Here is a 26,956-nt window from a genome sequence, read left to right as displayed (position 1 = left end):
GCTGAAAGTGCGGGAATTTTGCCAGAGACCTGCGCTCCTCTTTCCCTTCCCCACTGTCCTGGTTTGAGGTAAAACAGGACCAATTTTGTTCAGTAACTTTGCTTCTTAGCTGGGCCTCTGCTAACTACTGAAATTAACTGCATATTGTGCAGACAGTGTTCACTCTCTCAGAGTGATAAGGCCAATTGTTTATAGCTGATGCCCAGGCATGGCATGCAGAGAGGCTCCTGCTTATACTTATTGCTATAACACCCAAGGGCAGATAACTTTGTTATTTGCCCCAATGGAGGGTCGGAAGCGGAAAAGCGCAGTGGGGTCCCACCTGCGGGGAGGAGCGGACAGGACAAGTGACCCAAAACTGACCAACAGGGTATTCCAACCCATCCGCCTCATGCTCGGTATAAAAGCTGAGGGATCAAAGGCTCAGCCCTCTTTCTTCAGTGGCCGACGTCTGAGGGGACTCTGTCTGTTCATCTGCCTTTGATCCTGATCCTGAATGCAGATCCGGAATCCAGTTCCTGTCCATCACTGAGTCCAGCCTGGGACTGCCCCAGTGCCAGCTGGTGACGTGACTATCATCTTGGGAGCTTGATACAGTTTTGTATGTATTTCATTATTTTCTTTTTCTTCTATTATTAATATTTCATTAAAGTAGTTTAGTTCCTTCTAAACTCGTAAGTCTCTTTTTCCCTCCTCTGCCTCTCTCTTTGAAGAGGGGTAGAGTAGAGCATCTGCCAGTCCCATCTGGGGTGCCCCATGTCCCCAGCAGCCGATTCTGCCTAAACCACGACACCCACAGAAAAGCCAAAGGCAGCGTAATCGCAGCCTCAGCTTTGAAGAGCTAGAAATAATGCAGGAACCATCACACAGCACCATCCCCGCCTCTCCCCTTACAGACACTTGGGCTGGGCAGAGCCGAGCGTGTTCGACACGTGCCTGCACGGCACGGCTGCGCCAGGAACCACAGCAGGTCCTGCTGTACGCGTTGGTAGTTCCACCCCGCAAACATGACACCCACGTTTTGCTCCACAAGAGCAAGGAGTGACAGGTCTCCATGTCCCTGCACAACAGAACGCTGGGATGGGCAGCGCTGATGACAGTTCAAGTGGCACTCCGAGTAAATCCGCACCGAGAGATTGTTTTGGCTGAAGACTAGACAGTAATCCTCTGCTGCCTCTTACAAAAGGTAGATTAATCTGTTGAGACCACTAAATTCTGTAACTGGTCTGGCTGAATCCCCCGGTGTCCCACTTGGGAGCCCCTGTCTTTCTGTCCTCCATCCATCCTCCTAATGAAAGAGATCTGATAAACTGACTTGCTAAACCAATAGGACTGTATTGTTATACAGTTATTTTTGTTTCAGTATATAAAAATATGCTGGTGGAAAGGGAACATTTAAAAAACAAGCTTTTTTTTTTCATAGCAGTACAGCTATGTAGAGAATTTGCCACCTATGCAGGTGTGCAATATATCACAAATGTTTTTTTCATGTTGTGACAGCATTTTCTTGCCCAAGCTTAAGGAGTCACACCTTCAGGATCCTAATGTTTAATTGATATCAGTGAGTCACCACCCGTGCTGTGAGTCACTATGCTTCACATCAAGATGGAGGACTATTTGAAACATGAGATGCTTGGGAAGACATCTGGCAAAAGCACCCAAAAAGTAACCATCCTGTACCTTCATTACAAGGGGTGAAAATCTGGACAGGGCTCATGCAGTGAGTCGGTATTTGCACTGAGTTAAGTTATAAAAGTCACAAATGTAAAGTCTGCTGCCTGTTTATTACTACAAACACAAGCTGTCTCAATTAAGGGCTCCTGCCCCAACAGCACTTGTCCTCCAGAGGCCATAACGCTCTCCGTGGTGTCTAGGCACACTGAATACCCACTGCAAAAAGGTCATAAGATGATGCCTACCAAGGATTTGATTTGTTCTACCTTCACTCTGCTTGCATGGAAAAGCGCAAGGCAGACCCTTCTGTCCTTAAAAGGAGCAAAGAGACAGGATGACAGATGCTCTGGTCCAGCGCTTGGCTGAAGTCTGGCACAAAGAGCCCACCAGAGGGGACCTAGACACACGCATCCTCTCCCCATACCATGGGTCCTCAATCCGTTTCCAGCGACTGATGCCCAGACTGCTGCTGAAGGAAAGCAGACCCTTTCCCAAACTGTCTGCAGGCAGATCACGGCCCCGCTCCAACTGCCCTCTGCATCGCTTTCGGCAAGAGGAGACCAAAGGGTCACTGTCTTGGAGGACCCTGAGCCAAGCACAAAGCTGCACCCTTGGTCCTTCCCTGGCTGGGCAGCACCCCAGTGCTGTGATGGGCTTTGCAGACTCCGTCCCGAGACACAAAACATGCCCCATGCACCACACACAGCTTCCCCCCCCCCACCGAGAAAATGTCCTGCTTTGGGAGCCCCAGCCTCAAAATATCCATTACTCCACAGCTTACAGCGGCAGCCCCAAACCCCTCCTGGGGAAAAGCCACAAGGTCCCCTGCACGTTAGATGGCAGATTTTTATTTTCATTTACTGGTCTCAAAATCACCATTTGTCATTGAGGTCCTTGTTTGGTCTCTTCTTCCTTTGTTCCTCTCCTTCCTGCTTCATCTTTTTATAGCCAAACCCTGTCAATTTTCCCTGCACAGCACTAAAATCCATCTTCTATATAAATACCTCATGTAGTGAGAGTTTAAATTTACGATGCCTTCAGATTCCCTTAGAGTGGTTTGGGTTTGTTTGTTGTTTTTTTTTTTTTTTTTTTTTTTTTCCACCAAAATAAGTGAACCACAAAGTTGTTTTTAAAAAAAGACAAAACAATAATAAGAAAATAAAGTTACACTTTTCATACGATATATACAACAAAAAGCAAAACAGTCTCCAGGTACTTATTGCTGGAGGAAAACCTCCAGGTCAGCAGACCAAGCACTAAAAAAAAAAAACAAAAAAAAAAAAACAACCAACCCACCCCACAACAACAAAAAACAACAGAAAAGCAAAAAAGTCAGTACTTCTATCCTAATATACCTACCACTAATGCCTTTTCCCAGTACTAAACTATCTGAGTAATACTCATAGTTACAGCCACAGGAGACCACTGTAGCAAGATTTCCCTCCAGGCTGCTACAGGACAACGCTGCTCTCCTCTGCTTCTCAACCCCCCAGGCCAAGGATGACCCTCTGGCTGTATTTTTAATGTCAAAGAAAGTGTACAAGTTCCAGAAAAATAGCAAGATGCTCAACTTCACAGAAACTAACTGTGCAGCTAAACCACAGTAAGGAGGTCACAAGAGAAGCCTCCCAGAGGGACATGGCAGCCCAAATACAACACTTAAAGTTAAGGTGGCTTCACTGCCACATGACCAAGCTACTCAGGTGTCCCTGTATCTCCCTCTCAGCCATGGCAACAACAGAGCATTTAAACTATTTAACCTTCAAGGTTCAGGGTAGGGATGCCGCTCCTTTGAGATCACAGCTGGGCAAAGCACTCCCTGATTAGTACTTTAAGTGTCAATAAAGTGTTCTTGAGAACACCTGGCATTTTTTGACCACCAGTTCAACCAGCTGGGTGGAAGTATCAAGAAGGTCACATTTCGAGATGGGGGCATTAATAAGAGTTAAAAAAAACAAAACAAAACAAAACCCAAACAATCCTGGAAGACTTAAGAAGGTATAAGAATGAATGACTTCCTCTTTCTTTGACCAGCCACATTCAGAACCAAACATCTCCAAACTACATCTTTTCTTACTTTCTTATCAGACACAACTGGACAGAAGAGTCATTAAAAAAAAAAAAAAAAAACACAAGAAAAAAAACAAACCAGCTATTGAGAGGTTTTGTTGTTTGGGTTTTTTTTTTTTTTTTGAGCAGCAACTCAAAGCAGCCTACCCCACCTAGGCTGGAATGCCTCACCCCACCACATGGTCAACACCCGACTTCTAGGCTGCTTCCTCTCTGCCTGATGCTAGACCTCCAAGTGCTGAGCACATCTAACTTTCTTCAGCTGTATCATAAGTGGATGCTTTTGCTGAAAGTCTTTGACCAGCGCTTGAGCGCTTAGAGCCTCTTAAAGATAAATCCTTGTAACAAACAATTTTTTACTGAGCAAGTACACACTGGTATTTTGAGAGGTTTATAACCATCCCGGTTCACAAGAACTTTTACTCAGGTAGCAAAAAAGACACCGTTGGTACTAGAGTATCACTTTTTGCTGTACATCTGCCTCCTTCTTGTTCCCGACAGATCTGGGGTCCCTATGGCCATACACCGGAGCTTCCGAACTCAACAGATGCGAGGGTTTGTTTTGTTCGGCTTCTGGTTCGATTCACTTTTCTTACAGCGGGAACAACATTTTCTGCACTTTTCATTCTCGAAAGCCAGTAAACCATTTCTGACCACAGCAGACAGCTGGCCAGGAAAGCTGCAGCCCAGCAAAATCGCTCATGAACGGTGAGCACAAGGTCATACACACAGAAATTGTCAGGTTGCTTTAACTACAGACGTGACTGTCTGGGCAATGTACCATTTGAAAAATAAAGCAAAGAAACTGCTTTTGACTACTACCACAAAGGCAAAGGTTTGGGGAGGCGGAGAGGGGAGAGAGAAAGAGGAGAGGGCATGTGAGCCCGAGGACACGTGCTTAGCTGTCTTCCAAGAAAGATATAATTAGATTGTGCAGCGTTGTATGAAAGCAGTTTCATGTACCTATGAAAACAGTTTCCAGCTCCGCAAAACAGTACAGGACTGCACTACCATGGACTTCACAAATTTCCCTAATGGTTTCTGAAGTTTAACATAGTTGAAGTTGCTGAAATACATCCTTCAAACCCATATTTTTGGATATGCATGACTTAGCTGTGAAGTTAATTTTTGGAGTGTATCTTCTTGACGTCTGGTATTTCAGCCTTGAAAATAAAGCACGTGGGCTCGGTGTCGTGCTGCCACACATCACCGCGTGAAGCACCGCTACGTAAAAGCGCACTTCCTCCTGGTTTGCAAACTTCATCCCGAAGATGGGACACCTCAGGCACAGGTTGTGTCAAGCTGCTCGCAATCAGAGAGGCAGAGATACACTGCCTCCTGCGTTAATCACCTCAGGGTAACCAGGCTGTCTCTACTATACCCTGTGGGGAGATGCTGTCCTGCTCTCGCCCCAGTATGTGCGTGGCCCCATTGCCCCCCCCCCCCCGCAGCAGAAAGGCGATGCTGGCAGCAGATGCATCACTGTAGCATCTCCTGCCGGCTCCCAGTGAAGCAGCGCCAGGCTGCCAGCCGAGCTGCACCACGCACGTCTGGGTGCCCTCTGTCGTACCTAACGCCTTTCAGTTGTGGCTCACCTGTAAGAGCCATCGCCCCAGCACGGCGAGAGGGCTTGAGCAATGCTGCTCACAGAACAAGCCCAAAACTCCAAATAGGCAAAAGGACACGAATCGACTTCATTTCAGAGCCAGTTAACTAAACTGGAGACGACTTTCAATTGAATGTGCTACACTAAGTTATTCTTTCGTCTATGCCATGAGCAAAGAAGACCCTCCAAGCTATTCATCGAGCACATCAGCAGAGTCCCAAGATAATGAGATGCCACCTGAAACACTGCAAAACTGGAAAAGCTTCATCTACCCTTCAACTCCACATTTTAATGAGGAGCAATTAGCTCTTCTGTTCCCAACCTTGCTCTCATCACAGATCTCTTTCTTTTCCCCACTGGGAGAGGGAAGAAGGAAGTTTGCTAAGTAAATAATCATCACTAATATGCTAACAATTAAAATATGATTTGTTAATCATATGTCAGTCTTCTGAATACTCAACACGATTAAATAAATTTTAGTAGCATCCATATACCACCCACTTCTCCATCACTACTACTTTTATTTTCAGTAGCGGGAGTTCCCTTTATTCTGAGACGTTGTGATCTTCTCCAGCTTTCACTCTCCCCAGATTAGTCAACTAACTTGTTTCTCAGCTGATGCAATCTGCTTCGCTTTTTCCAACTTCATAATGTCGTCTAACATCAAAGAGTTTGGAGATACAAAATCTTACTTGCCGCTTTCAGGAACACCATATTTATAACTTTCCAGAGAGCAGGATCAGGATATTTCCATCTCTTTTACATCTCTGTGCTGTAATTAAGTATCTTTTCTACATGTATTCTGACATCATTAGGAGCTACTCTCACAAAACTAACTTTAAACCTATTCTTTGCTTTAATACCCATAGCTGTTTGCCTCCCTCGGGCTGTATGAAAAGACCAGGAGCAGCAATGCCTATCGCTAGGACTGAGACACAGGGAGAAAAACGGTTTTTGAGTGCCATCCCTCAGCTTTCAGCTGACAGCCACCTTTATTCTGATCGAGGTACGTGCCTCTAGGAGCGGCTTTGCAACCAAGCTAAATAAAAAGTTAAACTAGTTTTGAAATTGGTATTTAGAACAGGTCTAGGCACTGTAAATAGAAGCCATATGTAAAAAAAAAAACAAACCAACCAAACCAACATTTTGGTTAAATATTAACATTTGCTATCATCTGATTATCAAAAACAAGTTAACACTTCGAGGACTGGTATTTTTCAGGTTGGCAAAACCATGTGTGTGTAAAACGTACTGCACGTATGCAGCCTGGAGAAGGCTGACACGGCAAAAATCTAATTTGCTTTCTTATTGGGCCTTTTTAAGGATTGGGGGGGGGAAAAATACTTGAAAATGTCAAGCATGGCATAAAAACCCCAACACAGAGAAGGGGGAAGGAGACGACAAGAGGAGGAAGCCATTTCTCATGAGAAATACTCGCTCAAAGTCACCATAGATGAAAAGATCAGACACCTTAATTTTGACAGGCAATTACTGCTGCCATGACCCTGCCCTCTCAATCACTTGAGGACTACAGCTATTATAATTCAGGCAAGAAGAAAAGGAGAGGGAGACCTGGAAAAAAGAGGGTCTGGTATTAATTCAAACATAAATAAATAGTAGGGGGAAGGAAGAAAGGAGAAAAATATTCCACTTGTTCTACAAATCAAAATAAGAAACTGGTCTGCCGAGCTTGTATTGTTCATGCAGACAATGCTTTACGTAGCCCTGGGAGACGGAGCAGGGCAAAAGGTCTTATGGTTTAATTTACATTCCCTAGCCATAATAATATTTGTAGGGTGGACATTGCGACATTGTCTATGCGCCCGTGGACTTTGCTCTGGAGGCCAGGAGGAGACCAGGCAGCTCCAGAGTGCTGCAAAGTAACAGGAAGGCAGTACTTGAGCCAAAATGAATTCCTCCACAACTACCCAGAGCCGAAAACCTTTTCCAGGCAACCAGACCACCCTGCTCTGAAAACAGCGCACAAGGGTGACTATAAATCACACACACTGCTGGACAAGGAGAATGTACCACTTCCCTGCATCTCACAAGTTCCCGATCCTCCTGACTTTGCTACTTGTGGGTCTAAATAGGCATCCCAGAAACAAGGATTAGGATATATTCACTTATTTAGTCTTTTGTTCTTATGTGTGAGCAGGACAACTGGCATTTCAGGGCTCTCCCAAATAAAGCAACAAAATAAAAATCTTAACAAAGCCTAACAATGTGCACTATACACTGAATTTTCCTCCTGAGGAGGAAATGAGCTAAAAAAAAAAAAAAAAAAAAAAAGAAAGAATGTCTTCTCCACAGGAGTGAGTCCCACCCAGCCCATCGCCCCCCGAGTGTGTTTGCCCCGGCATCACCAGCTCGCAGGGCAGGTGGTTTTGCCCCAAACCCGCCGGTAGTACCAAACCCGGGGGTCACACACCGCAGCCAGCCCTGACCCACCTCCTGCCGCCTGGGAATAGGCACAGACCTACTGCGTGTTCCCGGCAGGTATGATGTGGGCTGGAATCGGCAGGAACTACTCAACGCACAGGTTAATCATCACTGCCCTCCAGGTTTTATGGGCCGGTGGCACGGCAAGCTGCGCAGCGCCCGCACTGGGTGTGGGGGTTATCAGGCGCTGACACTGGTTTTGCCTGGGATGCCTCCGCAACACACCCTGATGACACCTTCTGGAAGGGGCTCGAAGGTCCTTTCTCCCTCCTTCAGGTCCCTTCCTTCCCCCTTGACTTTAAAAGGGAATTCAGAGCGCACACAAAGTCACCTGCTGTCAAAAGTCAACTGGAAAAAAAAAAAAAAAGATATAAAAATAAATTACATTATGAGAGCTGAGCACACATTTCGGAGTCGAGGCGACCAGAGCCCAGGAGAAGCCGCTTTGAGGGAATTCAGCGCAAGAACTGAACACTCAGCACCGCTGCAAAGTCGCAGCATCTTCCTATGACAGGGTTCTCTGATCTTCTACATGTAGTCTACAGCGAACCCCTGCTCTTCTTCTACAGCAAGATCTCAGCCTAATTAATTCCACGGTTACTCGTGGGTAACCCAGCACCGGCCAGGCTGGGCTGCAGAAGAGCGGGAGGAGGAAGGGCTATGAACAGAAGCGAGCAAGTCCCAGGCAGGGACGCCAGGTAGTGCGGCAGGGAAACCAGGCAGAAACAAACAGGCTGACAGGGAAAACAAAAGACAAAAGCATTTGAAGCCTTTCAGCATTTTCCAAATTTAGCAGCCCTCTAAAATTAATTCGGAAAGCTTTAATTTAAGGCTTCGCACCATTAGCGTGGCCAAAAGATTTTAAGTTAAGGAAAACCATGGCTCTCGTGCTCTTCCAGATGTTACTTCATTAAAAAAATGAACACCTTCAAGTTCAGCTGGCCTGTAATCCTCATCTCAATGTCACCATCAGAACCGGCTCCAAATTAGACACCTTTCTAGAGTGCCCGTTCCTCCTCTTTGACAAATGCTTTTAGAAAAACGTAAGGTCATCTTTCATAATCGCATTCTTGGAGCCAGAGTAAGAAGAGGTAAAACTGTTAGTGCACTTCAGAAATTTCGTTTTAGACTGCCTGAACAGCTGGTAAATATACGCCATAGTCCGCAACTTCTGCCACAGCATGGGCAGGGTCAGTATATTTAAACTAAATGACTGAGATACAGGATGTATTAGGGAGTGGAAACAAAAACAAACAAAACCCCAACCATTTCAAACATCACGTCCATCCAGACAAAAAACAAAACAAACAAACCACAGTTGTTTGACATACGCACAGAAAATGAGGAATCTGAAGGGCTCAATAGCAAGTCTTGGAAAGCTAAGAAGGACTTTAAGATATTTCAATATGGAATTACCTTCCTGGAGGATCATTGCTAGTTCTACCCATGCTACAAACTATTTATTGTAAGCTGAAATCAGATTCCTGTGTCTTAAGGGTGATAATAAACATTAACTCTATGTACATTCCCTCTAGTTGAAAAAAAAATAAATAAATTACACAGCAGATAGAAAACCTAAGACTACCCGAGTTCTTGATGTCAGTATTGCTCTTAACCCAGTCTCTGTTTTCTAGACCAATCGCTTCAAAATTTTTTGGCTCGGTACGTAACACCACCTCCACTCCCCCCAAATAAATAGAAACAGTATCTAGGCTCACTAAACAGGTATTTGTGGTCTGGTGATATCATACTCTTATCTCTAACATCAGGTAATTTGTTGCTTGCAGACAGGCAGAGGACAGTTCTTCACCTCCGGGAAACTGCAGGTGCTGTTCCCCAAACAGCCATCCCTCTTCCTTCACTCCTCTCAGCCACAAACTCACCCTGTTGTTTTAGGGTGTCGTTGGCCGGTGCCCCGATAACCTGGAGGCTCCATCACCACGTTCAGCGTGCAGGGGCAGGTCCCACAGCGACCGCCTGAGAACAGGCCACCAGCTCTCCTCCTCTTGAACAAGCAGACTCCTCAAGCCTGTGAGCCCTCAGACCGGCAACCGCTAACTATCAGCAATTTCGCAGAGGGAAGGCGGGGGGGGGGGGAGGAAATTTGGGACCTCTCCCATAACTGAGGAAGCCATTAAAAAAAAAAAAATTAAAAATAAAATAGCAGAAGTTTACTGTGGTCTGCCAGAGCATTTCTGGATACCTCTGACCACAGGGACTTGTTGACCCCTTCAGCACCCATTAAGAGCAGAGAGTCATTCCAAAGCCTCGTCTGAAAGTGATATAGATTAGTCTTTCTGCCCATTGCAGGTACCTGCCCTGCAGGTCCCTATGTCCCCTTCAATCTGTACAATGGCAGTAAGGGCACGGGTGATACACCAGCTTCCATCCTGCCGCTTCTCACCCAACTACCACACTGGGTATAATAACTCAAGGTTTTCATTGATTTGGGACTACACAGAAGCCAGTCAGCCACGAACCAACACCAACAAGACAAATCCTGGCAGTTGCAGGGGAAGGGGGGGAAAAAAAAAAAAAAAAAAAAAAAAAAAAAAAAAAAAGAGAAGAATCAGCATTTCTGAAGTCTCTTTGCAGAGATCAGCCAAGTGGAGGATACGCAGAAACGAGCGAGAGATCTCCTCCCATTTGTGCCTGGAAAGGGTGGCACAGCTCTTACCTTGGGAAATGACCTCATCAGGGTGATCCCCTTCAAATTAATTAATAACTATACTCTGGAAGTCCACTTGAAATGCACACCTATCCCCTACCCCAAGGAATATCACCCTACACGCATTGCCAAATTTGTCACTGCTGCCACACACAGATTTGCTTGCTCGTTTAGCATTTCTGGCTACTGGCAGGTACCTGCAATAATCCCATGAGACAATACCACAGTCTAGGGCACGTGACACTGCACAGAGCCATTTCACTTCATTAACCTAGCAGAAAACCCAGGAAAAAAAGATAGTAATAATAATATATTAAAAAAAAAAAAAGTATTTAAAGAGAAAGTTTTCTACCAGGTTAGCAAACTAAGTCAGCTGAGGATGTGTCCAGAAAAGTGCCAGACCTGCCATAAAAGCAAGGGAAAGAAAGGCTGGTAGGGCACAGACATTTTGCTGGGGCAAAGAGCATCACATCCCAGCCTGAACTGATCCAGGTTCCCACCACGACAGCACTGCTCAGCACTTGCTGCATGGCAGCGCTGCCCCTGGGCCATTTGGCTCTCCCGAATTAAGCGTCACTTTTTTGGAGGGGACAATTTGCTAGAAGCTCAGCCAAACTGGCACGAGAACGATCGAAGCAGTGGCAAATAGGTAAAACGACGGCATCTTACTTGGGAAAGAAGATGACTCAACCCAAATCAAGTGGGAAGTTGAGAGCCAAGAGAACAGCACTGCAGCAAAACAAGGCATCTGGAGCAGAAAAGCAGCCACAACAGGAATTCCCTTGTGACTAGACATGAAATATTATTACATAATTGCTCTGGGTGATTAAAACGCAGCCTTCAACTAACCACTTCCCTCTAGGCCACCCCCAAGAGGAGGAACGATCTGGAACACTGCGGGTGCACGCAGAGGGATGCTGTGCCATCAACTCCTGCAATTTAATCAAGCCTCAGTCCTTGCCCATCGTCAGCTTTCGCTGTCCATTATACAAATTGGCATCCCCAACAACGCACACCACCACCACGTAATGCAAACGAACACAGCCGACAGGTCATCCCAGTAACGGAGGGGAAAAAAACGACCACCATCAATCCTGTAACTAAGATCTTCCGTGAACACTTTGCCCCAAGATTACAGCTGGCTCTGCAGATGGCCAGAAGATCCAGGCACCAAAGAAGTTAACGAGGGAGTTAGAAAAGTCCCTGCTGAGTACACACCTCAACTTCCTGCTAGGCTTCACGGCTACCTCCTATGTTTAGTTGTCGTTATGTTGCTTATTGCGTTAATGCTAATAATTTATCTGAAGCATCACTTTACAGATGGGTAAAATGAGACCTCTGGTTTTCCCATGGCAAAAAAAATTAAAAAAAATAAAAAAAAAGGAGAGTATTTCTCAGCATTCTTCCTTGGGACAGTGGCGAGATACACAGACCATTTAAAAGACAGATTTTTTTTTTTTTTTTCACTAGCTTTTTGCCTAAAGGCTAGTTCAGAGTACATCTCTCACAAACAGTACACGTGCGCTCTGTTTACAGCAGTGTGATAATGGTGATGTTGTGATAAAGAATAGATTAAAATACTCAAAGAAGCATTTAGCAGTGAAAAAGACTTACAAGTGAATTGTCCTAAAGGGAGACATTTATGTACAAACCAAAAAAAAAAAAAAAAAGTCCAGGATTTATGTACCAAGTCAGGACATCAGCTCAGATGGGTGATTTAACATGGCCACTGGAATCCCTGAGGTTAAATTATGCATCTGACCTCTTCGCTTTATGTGTTTTAACAGTGCTAAATAATAAGCAGTATGGCCTTTATTACCATTTCCAGTTCTAATGACTGGCAGCACTATAAAAAGCACCGTTCCCAGCGACTCAGCCGAGGAGGTCAGGGTAACGGCAGCGCCTCGCGTGGCAATGCCGCTCTTCAAGGAAGGTGCAAGGCCACCTCTGGCTCCAGCAAAGACTCAAAGAGAAGCGGGGGCTAAACATAGCATAGAACGGGGCTGGAAACAGCAAGAGCTCCACTCCATCCATCCCAAGCGTGACACAAGCTGGGAAAAAGCAAGCACCAGGGAAGGTAGAGCTGAGGAAGCAGGGATGGAAACACAATGTCTGATGAAGGGTACCATTAGGAGAGAGGCCACAGAGGCGGGGAAACCTGACGTAGTTTAAGGACAGCTATCTGCTCCCAAGGAACGGGGGACAGTGACACCTCACAAGCACGTACATCACCAAAATGCAGAGCAGGAAATACACTTTGCGCTAAATACTCCCAATTGTTTCATCGTTTCTGGAGGCAAAGCAGCGATGAAGCATCCAGCAGCCATTAGCTTGGACCACTGAAGATGAGAACAAGGGGATTTACCGGCCAAACAAAAGTGCATTTTTTATTAATATACTTTTGGCTCTCTTTATGATATTTCAATATAACCCCTGGCTACTACACAGATGAGCGTATATTAGACTAAGATTTAATAAAACTCTATTTAGAAAGATGAGAACATTGCATAATACATTACAGAAACAAATGTATTTTTGAGGGGAGTTAAGGGAGAGCTGAACATCCAGTCTTCTGAATTCATCCAGGGCAGCTCTCTCCCACAAAGGATGGTGGGATGCACGTAAGAGGAGTCAGCAGTTACGAGAACTGCTCCCACAGTATCAGAGCTCCTGAGGGTTTGTAAGAAAGTAAGTCAGAATTAAGCCACACTGATGTTCTGCCTGGGTTTTTCCTCTCTTTCTTCATTAGCATAAAAACAGACAGCACACCCACCCAGAAAACCCCCAAAACAACAGCAAAGCAGACTAAGGAGGAATCCTGACCCCGAGAAAACAGCCTAATTATAATTACATGGGATTACAAATGAAAGCGAAAAAGCTGCCAAGTTTCTGGAAGCAAGCATACAACAAAAATAAAAAACTTTGCACTGGAAAAACCCATAGTCTCAAAAGATGATTATTATTCTTTCTAATAGAAAACAAGACAGCAGGGACCACAGCTGTTTATTTATCCCTGAAAATTGATCTGCCCTTTACCGCAAGTTCTTCCAAAGAACACTTTTTCATTATTTTTAAAGAAGCATGCAAGATAGCAAATTAACTCTCCCTCGACCTTTTCTGGCCAACTTGATGATGACCTTCAAAAGACTCAAACATTCAAAAAAAAATTTTTATTTTTTTTTTTTTTTACAGTTTTCACTAAAAAGAATATTCCAAGATAATTTTTTTCATGCTTAAGCATCGGTGTTAAACCCTAAAAACATATGATCCAGTCTCTGGTTATAAACAGAAGAAAATCTGCCTGTCTTAAATGTCAAATTTCGTTACGCACTTCTACATCACAAACCATTCAAGTCCACCATGTGGCTGTGTTTTTCTCATGGAAGGAGCATAGCTGGGTTGCCTTTCTTTTTTTTTTTTTTTTAATTCATTCTGGGCTCAAGGTTTTTAGGGATTTGCTTTACCTACATTTTCCCTGTTGCTTTCAAGGGACACAAAGAGAAACTGAAATGGTTTTCAATGATTAAATACGACCGGGTGCCGGCTGACCAAAGCACAATCATGCCGGTCATCTGATTCTCGCTGCGTTGCGTTCTCCCAACTAGATAAACATAGTTAATCCAAAACACTGCTCCCAGGCAGGAAGTAATTTTTGCTGATCTTGGGGGGTGGGGGTGTCTTGAGATTAAGGGAACTACTTTCCTGGTGCAGCAGTTTCATTTTACATTTCCAAGAGCCCCAGTCGCCTGTTAACGCCGACAAGGCCCATGCACAGCCGGCAGGGCTTTCGCGGGGCCGGTACCATAAACAAGCAAAAGCTTTCAGGTGAAAAGGCGAGGTGTTTTTTGGTTTGGGTTTTTTTTTTGGTTGTGGGGGTTTTTTTGGTTTTTTTTTTTTTTTTTTTTTTTTTTGCATGCGCTACTTAGCAAACACGAAGTAAGAGCAGAAAGTGGCACAGCCCTCCCTCACTAGAAATTTTCCACATTAGCCATTACGTTAGGAAACACAAAACAGAGCAGCGTGCACTTTCCGCCTCTGGAGTACAACAACTTGTGTGAGACATTTCTTCTTTTGTTGTCCTACCGAAAACGGTTATCGAGGGAGTAAGTACAAAACAAGAAGAATTCGGTAGAACTTTGTCTCGGTTTCCTCCCCAAAGTGACCACCTCATCAGCTTCCCCAGAAACCAAGCTGGTTTTTGGTCTGTACGGCTGCTTTAGCACATCGGCAAAAAGACGAGCGATATCACAACTGCAGCTTTCTCCACAACAACCCCTTTTCCCCTGACGAGCTGGTGACAATTGCCTGCGGCATCTTTCCCACGGACACCTGCGTCCCGCGGCGGCGGGACCGCTGCCATCGCTGGGATCCCAAAGAGCCGCCTGGGACCCCGTTTCAGGACATAACTTCGCAGCTCGGTGCCGCAACCCGCGCCCAGGTACAACCCCCCAGGGGCGAACACCCGGCGTGACACCCAGCGAGGGAAAGGATTACGGGGGGGGGGGGATGCGGGATTTATTCCCGGCGGGAGGGCAACCCGCGGGGCGCCTGACCCACCCGGGGCCAGATCCGCACGCTGTCCAGCTGCTCCCCTCGGCTTGGGATGAGCGGGTACCCGAGTGGGGCCGGCATAGGGCGGGGGGGGTTGGGGGGGTGGGAGGGGGCTGAGGGCAGGCGCCTTTCTCACCTTGCTCACGACGTTTTGGACGAGGCCGGCCCTGATGCGGTAGTGCCACTCGTGGCAGTCGCACTCGCTGGCGTTGCCCCCCGCGGGGATGGGCAGCCCCGGCGTGGGGGGGAAGATGCTGCCGTTGCCGCTGCGGTTGGCGTGGCCCGGCGCCAGGGACCCGCTCCAGTTGCCTTGCCCGTCCGCCTGCCGGCACCAGAAGTCGGGCTGGTCCAGCAGGAAGGAGTCCGAGAACTTGCTGAAGCCGATGAAGAGGGCCGGCACCCAGGTGAGCAGCACCAGGGTCCGCTGGTACCCCCCGCCCAGCCCCCCGAGGAAGGGCAGCACCGAGCCGTCGTAGTCGAGGAGCAGCGGGCTGCAGGCGGCGGCGGCGGGCGGCGGCACCGGCACCGCCTGGATCTCGGCACCGACCCCGGCGGCGTTGGCGGGGGGCGGCCCCGGGGGGGCGGCGGCGGCGGAGACCCCCCCCGCGGCCCCCGGCACCGAGCCGTTCTCCTCCGGCAGCGGCCGGCCCCCGCCGCCTGCCTCACGGCGCCGGTCTATAGCCATCCAGCCGCCCGGGGAGGGGGGGGGCTCACATAGGAGGATGGCGGGGGGAGGAGGGGGCTGGGGCAGCCCCGGCTCCCTCGGTAGTCCGTCAGTCAGTCAGTCCGTCCGTCCGTCCTTCCTTCCCTCCCTCCGTCCGTCCACGCACACACACACACACACACACACCTTGCAACGTAATATATGGCACACACGCTCCCCGCCGGACCCGGCAGGAGACGGATGGGGAGGGAGAGGCGGGGAGGAAGGAGAGGGGCGAAGAAAGGGGGGAAGGCACCGAGCGAGCCCCTCGCCCCGCCGCCTTCCACACCCGCACCCTGCGGCCACGAACCGCTGCAGCTGCCGGGCGGTGTGTGACCCCCCCAACACACACACCCCCACACCCCCCCCCCCCGTCCTCTCCCCTCCCTCCCCTTCGCCTGTGCGTCAAGCGGCACTCATCCCAGCCCTCCCTTCCCCCCGCCGTGAAGCACCGCCGAAAATAAAAGGAAGGATCCAGCCGGATCCGAGCATGCGATGGGCTAAAGAAGAGGGAGGGGAGAAGGGATGGGGGGGGGGGGAGAGAAAAGGAAGAAAAAAAAAATTTAAAAATAAATAAATATACCACCCTGCGAATCAAACCCCGCAACAACAAACCAAGCAAAACCGGTGCGGCGAGAGTCTACGAACACGCCTCCTTCTCCCGGTTTTGGTGAGGAGGAGGAGGAGGAAGAGGAGGAGGAGGAGAAGGGAGGAGAGGGAAGGCGAAGGAAGGAGAAGAAAATAACAGGTCCCGACGCCGCTTCCCCGCTTCCCGCACAGCTAAAGGTCCCCCCCAGGCCGCGGCAGCAGCAGCGGCGGCAGCCCCCGGCACCCCCCCGCCGGCCCCTCGCAGCCCCCCGTCCCGCACATCTGCCTCTGCAACCGTGGGCCTCTCCACGGCCCGGGCTGCGGGGACGGCCGCCGCCGGTGCGCCTCCCGCGGCAGCCCCGACTCGCCCGGCCGTGCCGTGCCCGTACCGCCGGCCGCACCTCCAGAGGCAGGCGGGCGGGCAGCCCGCCCGGCTCCGCGCCCTCCGCCTCCCCGGCGGCCCCCACCTGCCGGCCCGGCGCCGCCACCGCCCCCCGCTCCGCTCCGCTCCGCTCCGCTCCACCCCACCCCCGCGGTGCCGGGCGGCCGCACCTGCTCCCGCCGCGCCGCCGGCCCGGCTCGGCCCGGCTCCCCCCACCCCCTCCCGCAGGGACCCGCCGCCGCCGCCACCGCCGGGGGCGGGACGGCGCCGCGGGGCGGGGAGGGCGCGGGGCGGCCCCACGCGTGATCCGCACCGCCCCGCCGCTCCGCTCCGCTCCGCCGCGCCGGCGGGGCAGGTAGGGCGGGCAAGGCGAGGGACGGGGGGACGAGGAGGAGGAGGAGGAGGAGGTGCTCTGTCTCTGCGGCGCGGTGTTATTTCCATATCAATTATTTACAGGGTATGGCTTTAATAATGCAGTGCGGCTGCAGCTGGCTGAGCGGGGGGAGCGGCGGGGCAGCGGGGAGCCAAGTGGCGGGAGCACCCGTGGGGGGCTGAGAGGGGAGGGATGGGGGGACGGGGACACACACACGACCCTGGAGTGGGGACAGACCTGGAAGGAAGAAGCCGAAGTCGAAGGAGGCATTTCTGGAGAGCCAGAGCAGTGCGGGAAGATGTACCTGCGTTGTTTCACTCAGCCTGTCAAATTAGTCCACCCTTAAAAAAAAAAAAAAATATCCTATTAACACTTGGCATTAATTATAAAAAGGACAGTTCTAACTGGTGAAGGTTATTTTCATGTTAAGCTAGATTTACATGGAAGAGCCTCAGACTGTGTTCACCGTGGAGCATAGCCCATGTGTTACTGAACTGTGTGGTTATTTTTTTCCTTTGGAAGAAAGCAAAGAGAGACAACAGATCAATATACGCTTGCACACATGAACGTGGCTAGTGAGCAGAAAATACTTGTGTGCATTAGAAGAGAACTGGCGTCATTACTGAATATAAATGGAAGAGCGAGTTGTTGTTGGATTTTCATTTACTTGATCCCGTCTCTGCAAGTGAGTTATTGTTCACCATTAACTCCTTAAATCTTCTTCCCTTTAGCTCCTTTTCTTGCACAGGACACCAAAAAGGTTTCCCATTTACCGGTGGCTCTGGATGCCTTTTGTAGGGCTTCCCTCAGCCCTGCTCTGAGGTGCCCCCGTGAGCCTGCAGCCTCCCCAGGCGACACCTCGTCCTCCGGTCTGACCCAAATTTCCCTTGCTGAAACGTGAACCTGGTGCTCCCTGCCCAGGGAAGCCTCCTCTTTCTCTTCCTATGTTGCAGTGTCATTTTACATCTGATGGCTGTTATCGTCTCCCCACACCATGTTTTCTTTATGACAACCAGCTGCAGTTTGTCCACCTCTCCTGCTGTCTCCTCGGCCACCCAATGCCCCCAGCTCTAATCTGGTTTCCCCTCAGCTGCGCTGAGCGGTGCCTGTGTGCAGGGGGTTAACCCTGCCTGCAAAACCAGCTCCTCTTGTCGCGTCTCAGTCACGTTCTGTGCCTTCCAAGCAATTTCTTAGGATTATTTTGAATTCTTATTTCATCCTCTAACGTACTTGCAGGCGCTCCCCGGTTAACGCCATCTCTGAAGGCTGCTAATGAAACATCCCAGGACGGATCCCTTTGAAATTGAATCTGTAATTCACCCATTTGCCAGCAAACCACTGACAACTGCTGTTTCCACAGTTTTGTACCCACTGCCCAACTTTTTCACATAAACTGAATTCCCTCATTTATGAACAAATGTGCCCTTGCTCCTTTCACCCATAACAAGGTCTGTTCCTCTATCACCAAAGAAGTTTAGCCAGCTCGTCCCAATTTCTTGTTGACAAGGCCATGTTAATAGTTGCTTATCTCATTGTGTCCGTGTCCTGGTTTGAGCAACACAGGACTAATTTCTCTTCTAATACTTGGGGAGACTGCACTTTTAGAAGACTCTAGCATCTGAATTTGTGAAAATATTTACTTTATAGCCAGGTATGGTGTGTGAGTTTCAAGGTCTCAGTGTTTTTGAGCTTGCCAGGTGCAAGGATGAGGAGGAGCAAGATCTGAGCACTGGACCCAAGCTGGCCAACAGGTTATTTCATACCATGAACGTCACGTTCAATATAAATTAGAAAGTTTGCTGTGAAGTTCTCTCTCTCCCTTGATGGCTGCGATCCCAAGAACTCCTTGCCCCGGTGCCAGACCCCTGAGGCCTTCCCTTCCTCCCGAAGCTGTAGCACCCGCAGTGTCTGACATTTGCTGTCCACTGCTGGGAGCGCACAGCTTCCTACTGATAGAATTGGCTGAGTACAATCTTTGCATATTCTGTATTGGTATCGGGATCAATATTGGTTCTTTAGTGCTATTAATGTTAATTATCTAATCTTACTCTATTAAATCTGTTTATACTTCAACTCCTGGGTTTCCTTGTTTTTTCCCCAATTCCCTTTCCCAGGTGGGGAGGGGTCATCGGCTGATAGAATGATAGAATAAATTGTTATGGGTTTCTCAAGCCATAACAGTCCTTCTGTCTGTTTGCAAATAATGTGTCTTTTTGTACTAGGAGCTTTCTGGGGAAAAAATGTCTGGCTGGCCTATTTATTTAATTATTTATTTTTAAATGCCCTTTTTAAAGATAGGCACCAGTTTTGCCTTTTTCTATCGGCAGGGTCCTTGGCCATCCTCCTGGAGCTCTCGGAGATAAACACCAGTGTTTCCAGTGCTGTTTGAGCCACTTGCTTCAGCAGCCTGGCGCGAAGTCCAGCCAGCCTGTTGGTTTGAACACCTTTAAGTTATCTAAGTAGTCTTGTAACTGGTTCCGTCCCAGTCTGGGCTGAAACCTCATTCCCTTGTCATCAGTATGTGTTATGTCAATCGCCTGATCACAAGTGACCTCCTTTAGCCAAGGCTGGTGCAAAAAAAAGGCCTGAGGCACTCTGAGCCTTCTCAGCGTCAGTCAATAGCTTTCTCTGATGAGTAATCCACTCGCTTTTGACTTCCTCTTACCACTGATGTACTTACCGAACGATTTCTTGTTACTTGCGATGCTCTTGCTAGTTAAGTTTTATTTGTTGTATTGGCTTTTTTGTGTTTGTCCCCGTCTGCTCCTGCTTAGGCCGCTACTTCTGCACTTACCCCGTGGAAACCTGATCTACTTTCTCTGCGCTTCCTTTTCGTGGCCTGAGCTCACGGTTTAGCCCCATCGGTTGCTTCCTACCCTTCCTAGATTTCTTCTGCGACAGGATTGTTTGAGACAGGTCTTCTAGGAGCTCCCAGCTACCCACCATTCGCGCTCTTTTCCCACAAAAGGCAAAAGGCCTTAGCATGGCTTGGGGTTGGCAGGGAGAAATGGAGAGGGGAAGAGGAGTTTAGGAACAGAGGTCTCAAGCTGAAGTTTTGAGGAAAGAGAAATTTGACGGAAGGACGCAAAGAATTGAAAACTTGGAAGAGATGGGAGGGAAAAGAAGAGCCCTTAGAGAAGGAAGTAGGCGCACTGTGAATGAGGAGATCTGTAGAGACAGGGCAAAGCCATACAGTACAATGAAAAGCCCATAACTGGAGGTGACAACCCTTGCTCAAGCTGACCAAACATTTTCATCCCAAACGCCTCTTCTGGGCTGCTCTTACACCCTGAGGTTTTGTTTGGAACTGGAAAAATTCAAAGGTAGCATATTCCCGAGAGTTATGTATTTCTACATAGTAGAATTTCTACCGCCCTTGAAACAGTGATCCTCAAGAGACTGTTTCTGAGTACAAGAAGGCTGAGGACAAAAAAAGGAAAGAAAATTCATTTCTAGGAGTTAAGAAATACATTTTTGATGAAATAAGTACTACTGAAGCAAAACTTCATGGAAAAACATCTTTCAAATAACAGAAATGCCTGTACATATTCTTGTGAAAACGGGTTTGGTTTGAATGAGGAAATGAGGAAGACTGGAAAGGAATATTCCAGCTGTGCGGTGGAGCCTACACATGAGTAAACGCTGAAGTTAAGATGACAGAGGCAAGCCTCTCTCTCCTGTGCAAGGCTTCACAAGACACTATTTTTTGTGATCAAGAATGGTTTCTCCAACAGTGCTGCTTTGACCTCAGAGAGAAAACATAGGACCTTTGGGGTGCCTCTTTGCTAGAAGACAAAAAGATACCATTTAAAAGATTATTTGCATGCAAGAACAGAATGAATCAATGTCTTTTGGTTTATTTTTTCCACATTCACTGAGTTCTATTAAGGAAATTGCATACCATTATAACTTGGGTCCTCAACACCTGGGGGAGGAGGACCAGAAAAGATGGCTTTGGTCTCCTCCAACAGGAGCAGTTTGATCCCTGCCGTAACGCAGAGCGAGTGGTCTCAGGGCTGGGACGACACGACAGCAGTGGAAATTGATGAACTTCACCCTGTTGCAGAGTAAGCCTCCTGCTGCAGAACGAGCATCCCGTCTGTCGGCACCCCGCCACGGCTCAGAGGACTTGAAGCCAGGACCCAGAGAAATATCACTGTGTTTACAGAGAGGAAGGGGGGGGGGGTGGGGAGATCAAGCTGCCTTAGCGTTAACATTTCCAGATTCTTGGAAGGCCAGCCAAACTACTTTGAACAGCTCCTGGCATAAATTCCTGGTTTATGTGGAATTTGCAACAACCTCTTTCCTCATAACAACAACCCTAGCTATATTTTATTGTTTTATGGGATGTATGCTTGGTTGCCTTTTTTGTCTAGAAGAATCCTGTAGTGAAGTTATGACAGTGCAATAAACCGAAGCTACTTGGTACAAAGATTGATTAATAAAATCACCTATCAGAATGCAGACTATTTATATGATGGAGAAAAGCACGATGTCTTCCTAGGATCACACGGTAATTCAAGTCGGAAGGGATCAGGAGGTCTCTAGTCCCACCTCCTCTCAAAGCAGGATTGGCTATGGGGTCAGGTCAGGATGTGCAGGGCTTTACCCAGATGCTGTAGGGGGGTTTTCAGCTCGGGAGGGCCAGGTGAGTACTGTGACACCTGGATGTGAGGCGAGATAAACAGAAAGAAAGAGGAATGAGTTGAAAATAGTAAAAGGGCCTAAGCCACTTGGGGAACAGGCAGGAAAGCCTGTACTTATTTCAATGTGTTCTCCTCCGATCCTGATTGAACCAAAGACACCTGACTTTCACCATTCTTCCGATGTCAGCAAACATTACTGAAACGCACTGGCAAAATGTTCTGTCCCTCCCTGATGCTGATTCAAATAGAAGATGACAACCTATTACTTGTGTCATTTACTCTGCTGGCAGAGGTCTGTACCCCATACAGGGAGGGAACAACAGGAGAAGAGTTCCCATCCCCCACCTGCTAGGGATGTGAGTGTGATGGGGAATGTGGGTGGCTTCGTTTATTATCCTAAAACCAGAGAAAATTACTTGTACACTAATTATTGGAAAAGATCGTAGATGCTGCAAAGTCAAGCAATCTGACAGTGAATGCTGTAACTAAGATTGCTTGGGTAATGTTAATTTGTGCCCCAAATCTTGTGCCCATACATTCTGATGCAACCTTTAATTAACAGTGCATTGTGATGCAACCCATAATTACATGATTATGTAATTTTTTCTTGCAGATCTCCTTATTCAGTTAAAAATAAAATAAAATAAAATGAAATAAAATAAAATAAAATAAAATTTTAAAGTTACCACTTAAGAAGCCCTGACTCTCATCAGCATTTAGGCACTTAAAATACCTTTGAGAATCTAGGTCTTAATGAGGAGCAATTCAATATTTTGTTTTCTCTGTGTTCAGTATGGACTCCCATGACTTATTTAATGCACTATCTTCAAAACCTGTTCTCAAGAAGTAATGATTAGTGTCCTCATGGGATTTTTTTATAGTTCTCCCCTATGAAGTATCCAAGTGTTTCACAAACATTAATGCATTTATTTTCACAGTGTCTCCATAAGGGGAAGGGTTTTTACCTTCTTTTCATGTCGGGAAACTCAGAGGCAGATAGGTTAAGGTGGGTACTTGCAGCTCCCAGCAATTTAGCATTCTTGAGCATGGTGCAGCATTTTGTATTTTCAAAGCACAGCTCCTGTTGGCACCTGTGAATGTGCAATGCTTTTGTAAATCAGATTCCCAAATCTCAAGGCATGCACTCATAAAATTAGACAAATGCAACTGGAATAATATCATACGGTGCTTTGAGGAAGAGGCAGAAGCCTGACACAACTCCTGGGCGAAATGATGGAGCAGCTGATGCAGCACTGGATTAATAAAGAATTAAAACTAGGTAAGATAATTAGAGCCAGTTAACCTGGATTTAAGGAAAATAAACCTTGTCACACTACCATTATTTTTTTTAATGAGTTTATGAATTTGGTTGAGGAAGACAATGGTACTGATGTAGACTGTTAGTGACTGTACAGTAAGAAAGATAAACCCAAGCTAGTTCTACCCTAGTTTGGTCCTAGGTTGTGAACAGATGTTATCTTCTGGACACGGCTGTGCCACCAGAAGAATTTACCTCCACTAGCTGCCTGTTACCATTTCCTAGCTAGAATTTAGCTTCCCTTCCATTCTGCCTGCAGAGCAGTTCCTGCACACACCCCTTAGTTTACAGTAGGGAAAATCAGTGAAGTTCACTGAGACCGGCAACGTAAATTGCATAAGCTTGTCCTGATAACTCTCTGAGGGGAGTTCAGGAGCTTGCTCAGATACCTCTATACCTGTAAGCAGTCAGCCAGTTGACTTTCTAACTTATGAATTTAATTCTCTGGAGAAGCAGTGACATCCCTTAATTCTTCTTCCAGTCTCCCACCTCATTTGTGATTCACCTACCCCTACAGCTAATGAGGCAGTGTCGTACAGGGAACAGCCTTCTTCCCAGTAAGGTGACCCACATGGGAAGCAGGTCTGTCCTGTTCACTGAATAAAGCAAGTGCTCTGTGGAAAAAACAGTATGTAGTCATGTAATTAAAGGCTTTTCTCACTGTACATACGCAAATATTATACACTTTATATATATATATGTCTGTACGTATGTATAACACATTATCATTATGTGAACACACAGGAAGGCCAAATTAGATTTACACAAGCTATTTTACCCTGTGTAATTTCTGACTTTCAAGTGCTTAATTTTGCATTCTTCATGGTGTTTTAATGTAGGGCTTTTTCTCTGTGTGTATGCATTAAAACAAAGCAAAAACCTAATGAGTGCTTACACAAGACAAGTTCTTCAGTGTGCATAATTTTTAGACACAGATTGTTTGAAAGCCTTAATGGAATGTAGTGAAATTGAGTAGGAATTAAGTCAGTCCAGTGTTGGTTGGGTTTTTTTTGTTTTTTTTTTTTTTTTTAATCAGATCTTCAAATACTAGAATTAAATAAATTAAAGGAACAGTGAAATTAAATTAAACAGTCTTTGAGCTGGATTCCTGCTTCAAAAGACCAAAGTCTCAAACAGCATTCATTTTGCATTCCCTTGGTCATAAGCTGGTAGTCAAACATCTGATGTTGAAAAATCACTTAGTGCAAATCTATGTGTCTATTTCCTGCATCCTTAACAGAAATACAGAGACTGGAATAGTAAACTTAGTTCAGGAGCAAGATGGGTGCATTTTCACCTATAATAGGAATCAGAACCTGCTACATGCAGATGCTCACTGTCACTTTTACTGTGTAACTCAGTTTCTAAAGGGAAAGCAAAAACCAACCAGCACCTAGGATATTCCTTAAGGATTATCAGAGGAAAGGCATCAGGACACCCTGAGGGAACTCAGTGACTCAGAGTGCAGTCCTCAGACGGATAAATTACACCTTGCCCACAGACTAACTGTGCAAGTATGTGTATATGCTACAGCGAGTAACCAAACAAATGTAAGGATGGCAACTCAAAGCCTAAGTGCCTCCAATTTATGAATCACCAACCTTGCAGGACCTAACTGAAATATTTAATAAAAGTGGAACCTATGATTGCACATGAAATATTTCCATTTGATTTTTCTTTTTTCTCTTTACCTGGGTAAGAGACATGCTCAATGGGGAGTGTTTCTTTCCATGTCTGCTCCCATATTGTATGTGCCAGCTCAGACTCACCTAGTTACCAAACGGTTTTGCCGTGAGTTCGTGCTTCCATGGCCTGGGAACGTGTTCCGAGGTACAGCAGCAAGACTTGAGCCTCTTCTGTCCTTCAACGCAAATTGGATATTACCTGTGGAGAGGCTGAGAAGGGAGAAAGTTTTAGTTAAACCGTGTTGTATAGCCTCGTGATGACATATATACATCCATTTATTTATACGTTGCCTGGCACTCACCGCTGCTTGCACCCTGCAAGTCCTGCTTGCAGTTGGGATTGGTGATCATTGTAGGTCCCTTCCAAGTAAATTATTCTATTCCATTATTTTCCAAATCACAGACAGGAATTACTGGGATACCCTGCACAGACCTCACTAAATTTGATTTGCACAAGTGCAGCCGTGGATACTCTCCCACTGCCCATCCACAAGGGGCACCTGCACCAGTGGCTCACAGCTCAGCTCACGGTTCTCCTGGATAAAGATTTTCAAAAATTTGAAGGAGAAGAGCACATTTTGTATTCTCCGCATACAACACAAGCATCACCGTGTGCATATGGTTTAAGAGGGAAATAAGAGCATTAATTAGTTTAAGTTGGGGAAAGAGCGTGTTGATTTTGTCCCAAGAAAATTGTTATGAAACAAAATAATGGGCTTAAGAACAAAAGGGAAAGAAAGAGGTTGGGGAAAAAATCATAACACATTATTTAATATTTTTGTTGTATTTTCTATCAACGTTTGAAGACCAGAGAGATAAGAGGCTTACACTGCTAGAGTTAAATAGTTTGTAGTTCCCTGGAACCCAGGCCAGCTTGTGCAAACACAGCTCTGCAGTGCGGTCAGCCTGGCAGACTTTGTCTTTCCAGGCGTAACCACCGATTTATACCTTACCTCACAAAGGTCAAAACTCTCTTTCCAGCATGCTAGTGATGTTGCCTTACGCTGCTAGCCTTTACCCTGGAAATACCAAGCACTTCTTTCATATTTTTTTTTTTTCCTGAACTTCTGCAGCCTAAAATCAAGGAGTCCATGGAATTTTGAAATCAAAGAATAGAAAGGAAAAAGGGGGGGAGAGAGAGAGAGGTGGGTGCCTTTGTTCATCCAAAGGGCTCCTTATTTTACACCACTAACGCCCCAGGACCTGCTACATCTCAACTAAAGCGTGAAATTCCAGCTACTTTTGCTCTGGACCAGTAGGATCTGGCCAGCACATGCAGCTCACCAGGATGTTTGCTCAGTACACACTCAGCGTATCCCAGGAAAGATGAGAAGCATCAGCCATACCAAGTACGCTGGACCAATTGACCCACTGCAGACTTGCCTCAGCCTTTTTTCCCTCTGCTGCTCAGTGAGGATGCTGCATCCGAGGAATATGGAAATAAAGAAGACAGTCAGAAAACTCAAGTTCCTCTGCAGCTGGAGACATCTAGTTAGAAATAGTTTGCTAGGAGAAAAAAGATCCCAGCAGCAGCCAAAGAACGAGAGGTTACACCTGGATCAAGAAGAAATGCTACAAAGGAGGAGTCACCTGGGTATAAATGCCTGGCTTGGGGAGGTTTGGCTTTAAAAAAAAAAAAAAAAAAAACAAAACAGCAAATTGTAAACAAAGTTGTGAAGAAACAAACATGGTATAGGATGATGGGGGAAAAGGAAATTAGAATTTCATCTGTACAAGGTTTCTGATTGTGATTAAGAGATAAAGAACAGAGGACCACTGATGACCAGCTTTTGCTGTGGCCTTTCCCTGCTTCCCCCTACCCACTCAGCTGGTTCAGGGATGGCCAGCCAGCAGAACAAGCAATACCGATGGCCTCAACCAGCAAGGAGGTGGCTGTTTTCTGCTGTCAAACCCATGTCTCTTTTCAAGCAAACGTTCTTTTCAGACAAGCCAGAGGTTTGGCCGTCTTCCTCAGGAAGACATCAACGGGGCAACGAGTTTAAAGGAGCTAGCATTTAAAAAATAAAGTACGTACTGGTGACTGCAGATGTTGTAAATTGCTCACAGTTGTGATCCTGTCATGGGAGAACATCAAAGGCTTCCACCCGTTTCATGGTTGTTTGGAATGAGATAGGCAGTGAGCCAAAACCTACCTTGGCGAAAGCCTCCCATGTCACGCAGCTTAGCTGTCCTGCCAACTATCTTAGGCAGGACATTTATCTTCAGTTCCTTTCCATAGGGATCAAGTGT

The 26,956-nt window shown here is 46.8% G+C and overlaps 1 protein-coding gene across 2 annotated transcripts in view; it reads right to left on the bottom strand.

Moving 5' to 3' along the window:
- Nucleotides 1-16,657, bottom strand: part of SLC22A23 (solute carrier family 22 member 23) — a 118,097-nt gene extending 101,440 nt beyond the window's left edge. For both annotated transcript variants that reach the window (XM_082499545.1, XM_082499546.1), the window contains exon 1: nt 15,148-16,657. In XM_082499545.1, coding sequence (XP_082355671.1) covers nt 15,148-15,696 — 549 coding nt within the window. In that variant the 5' untranslated portion in view covers nt 15,697-16,657. The remainder of the gene's footprint in view (nt 1-15,147) is intronic.
- Between the last annotated feature and the right edge of the window lie 10,299 nt (nt 16,658-26,956).

The sequence above is a fragment of the Vanellus vanellus genome (assembly GCF_965231255.1).
Source record: "Vanellus vanellus genome assembly, chromosome: 2".
NCBI classification, from domain to species: Eukaryota; Metazoa; Chordata; class Aves; order Charadriiformes; family Charadriidae; genus Vanellus; species Vanellus vanellus.
Note: the sequence above shows the minus strand (reverse complement) of the source record. Positions and strands in the feature narration are given on the sequence as shown.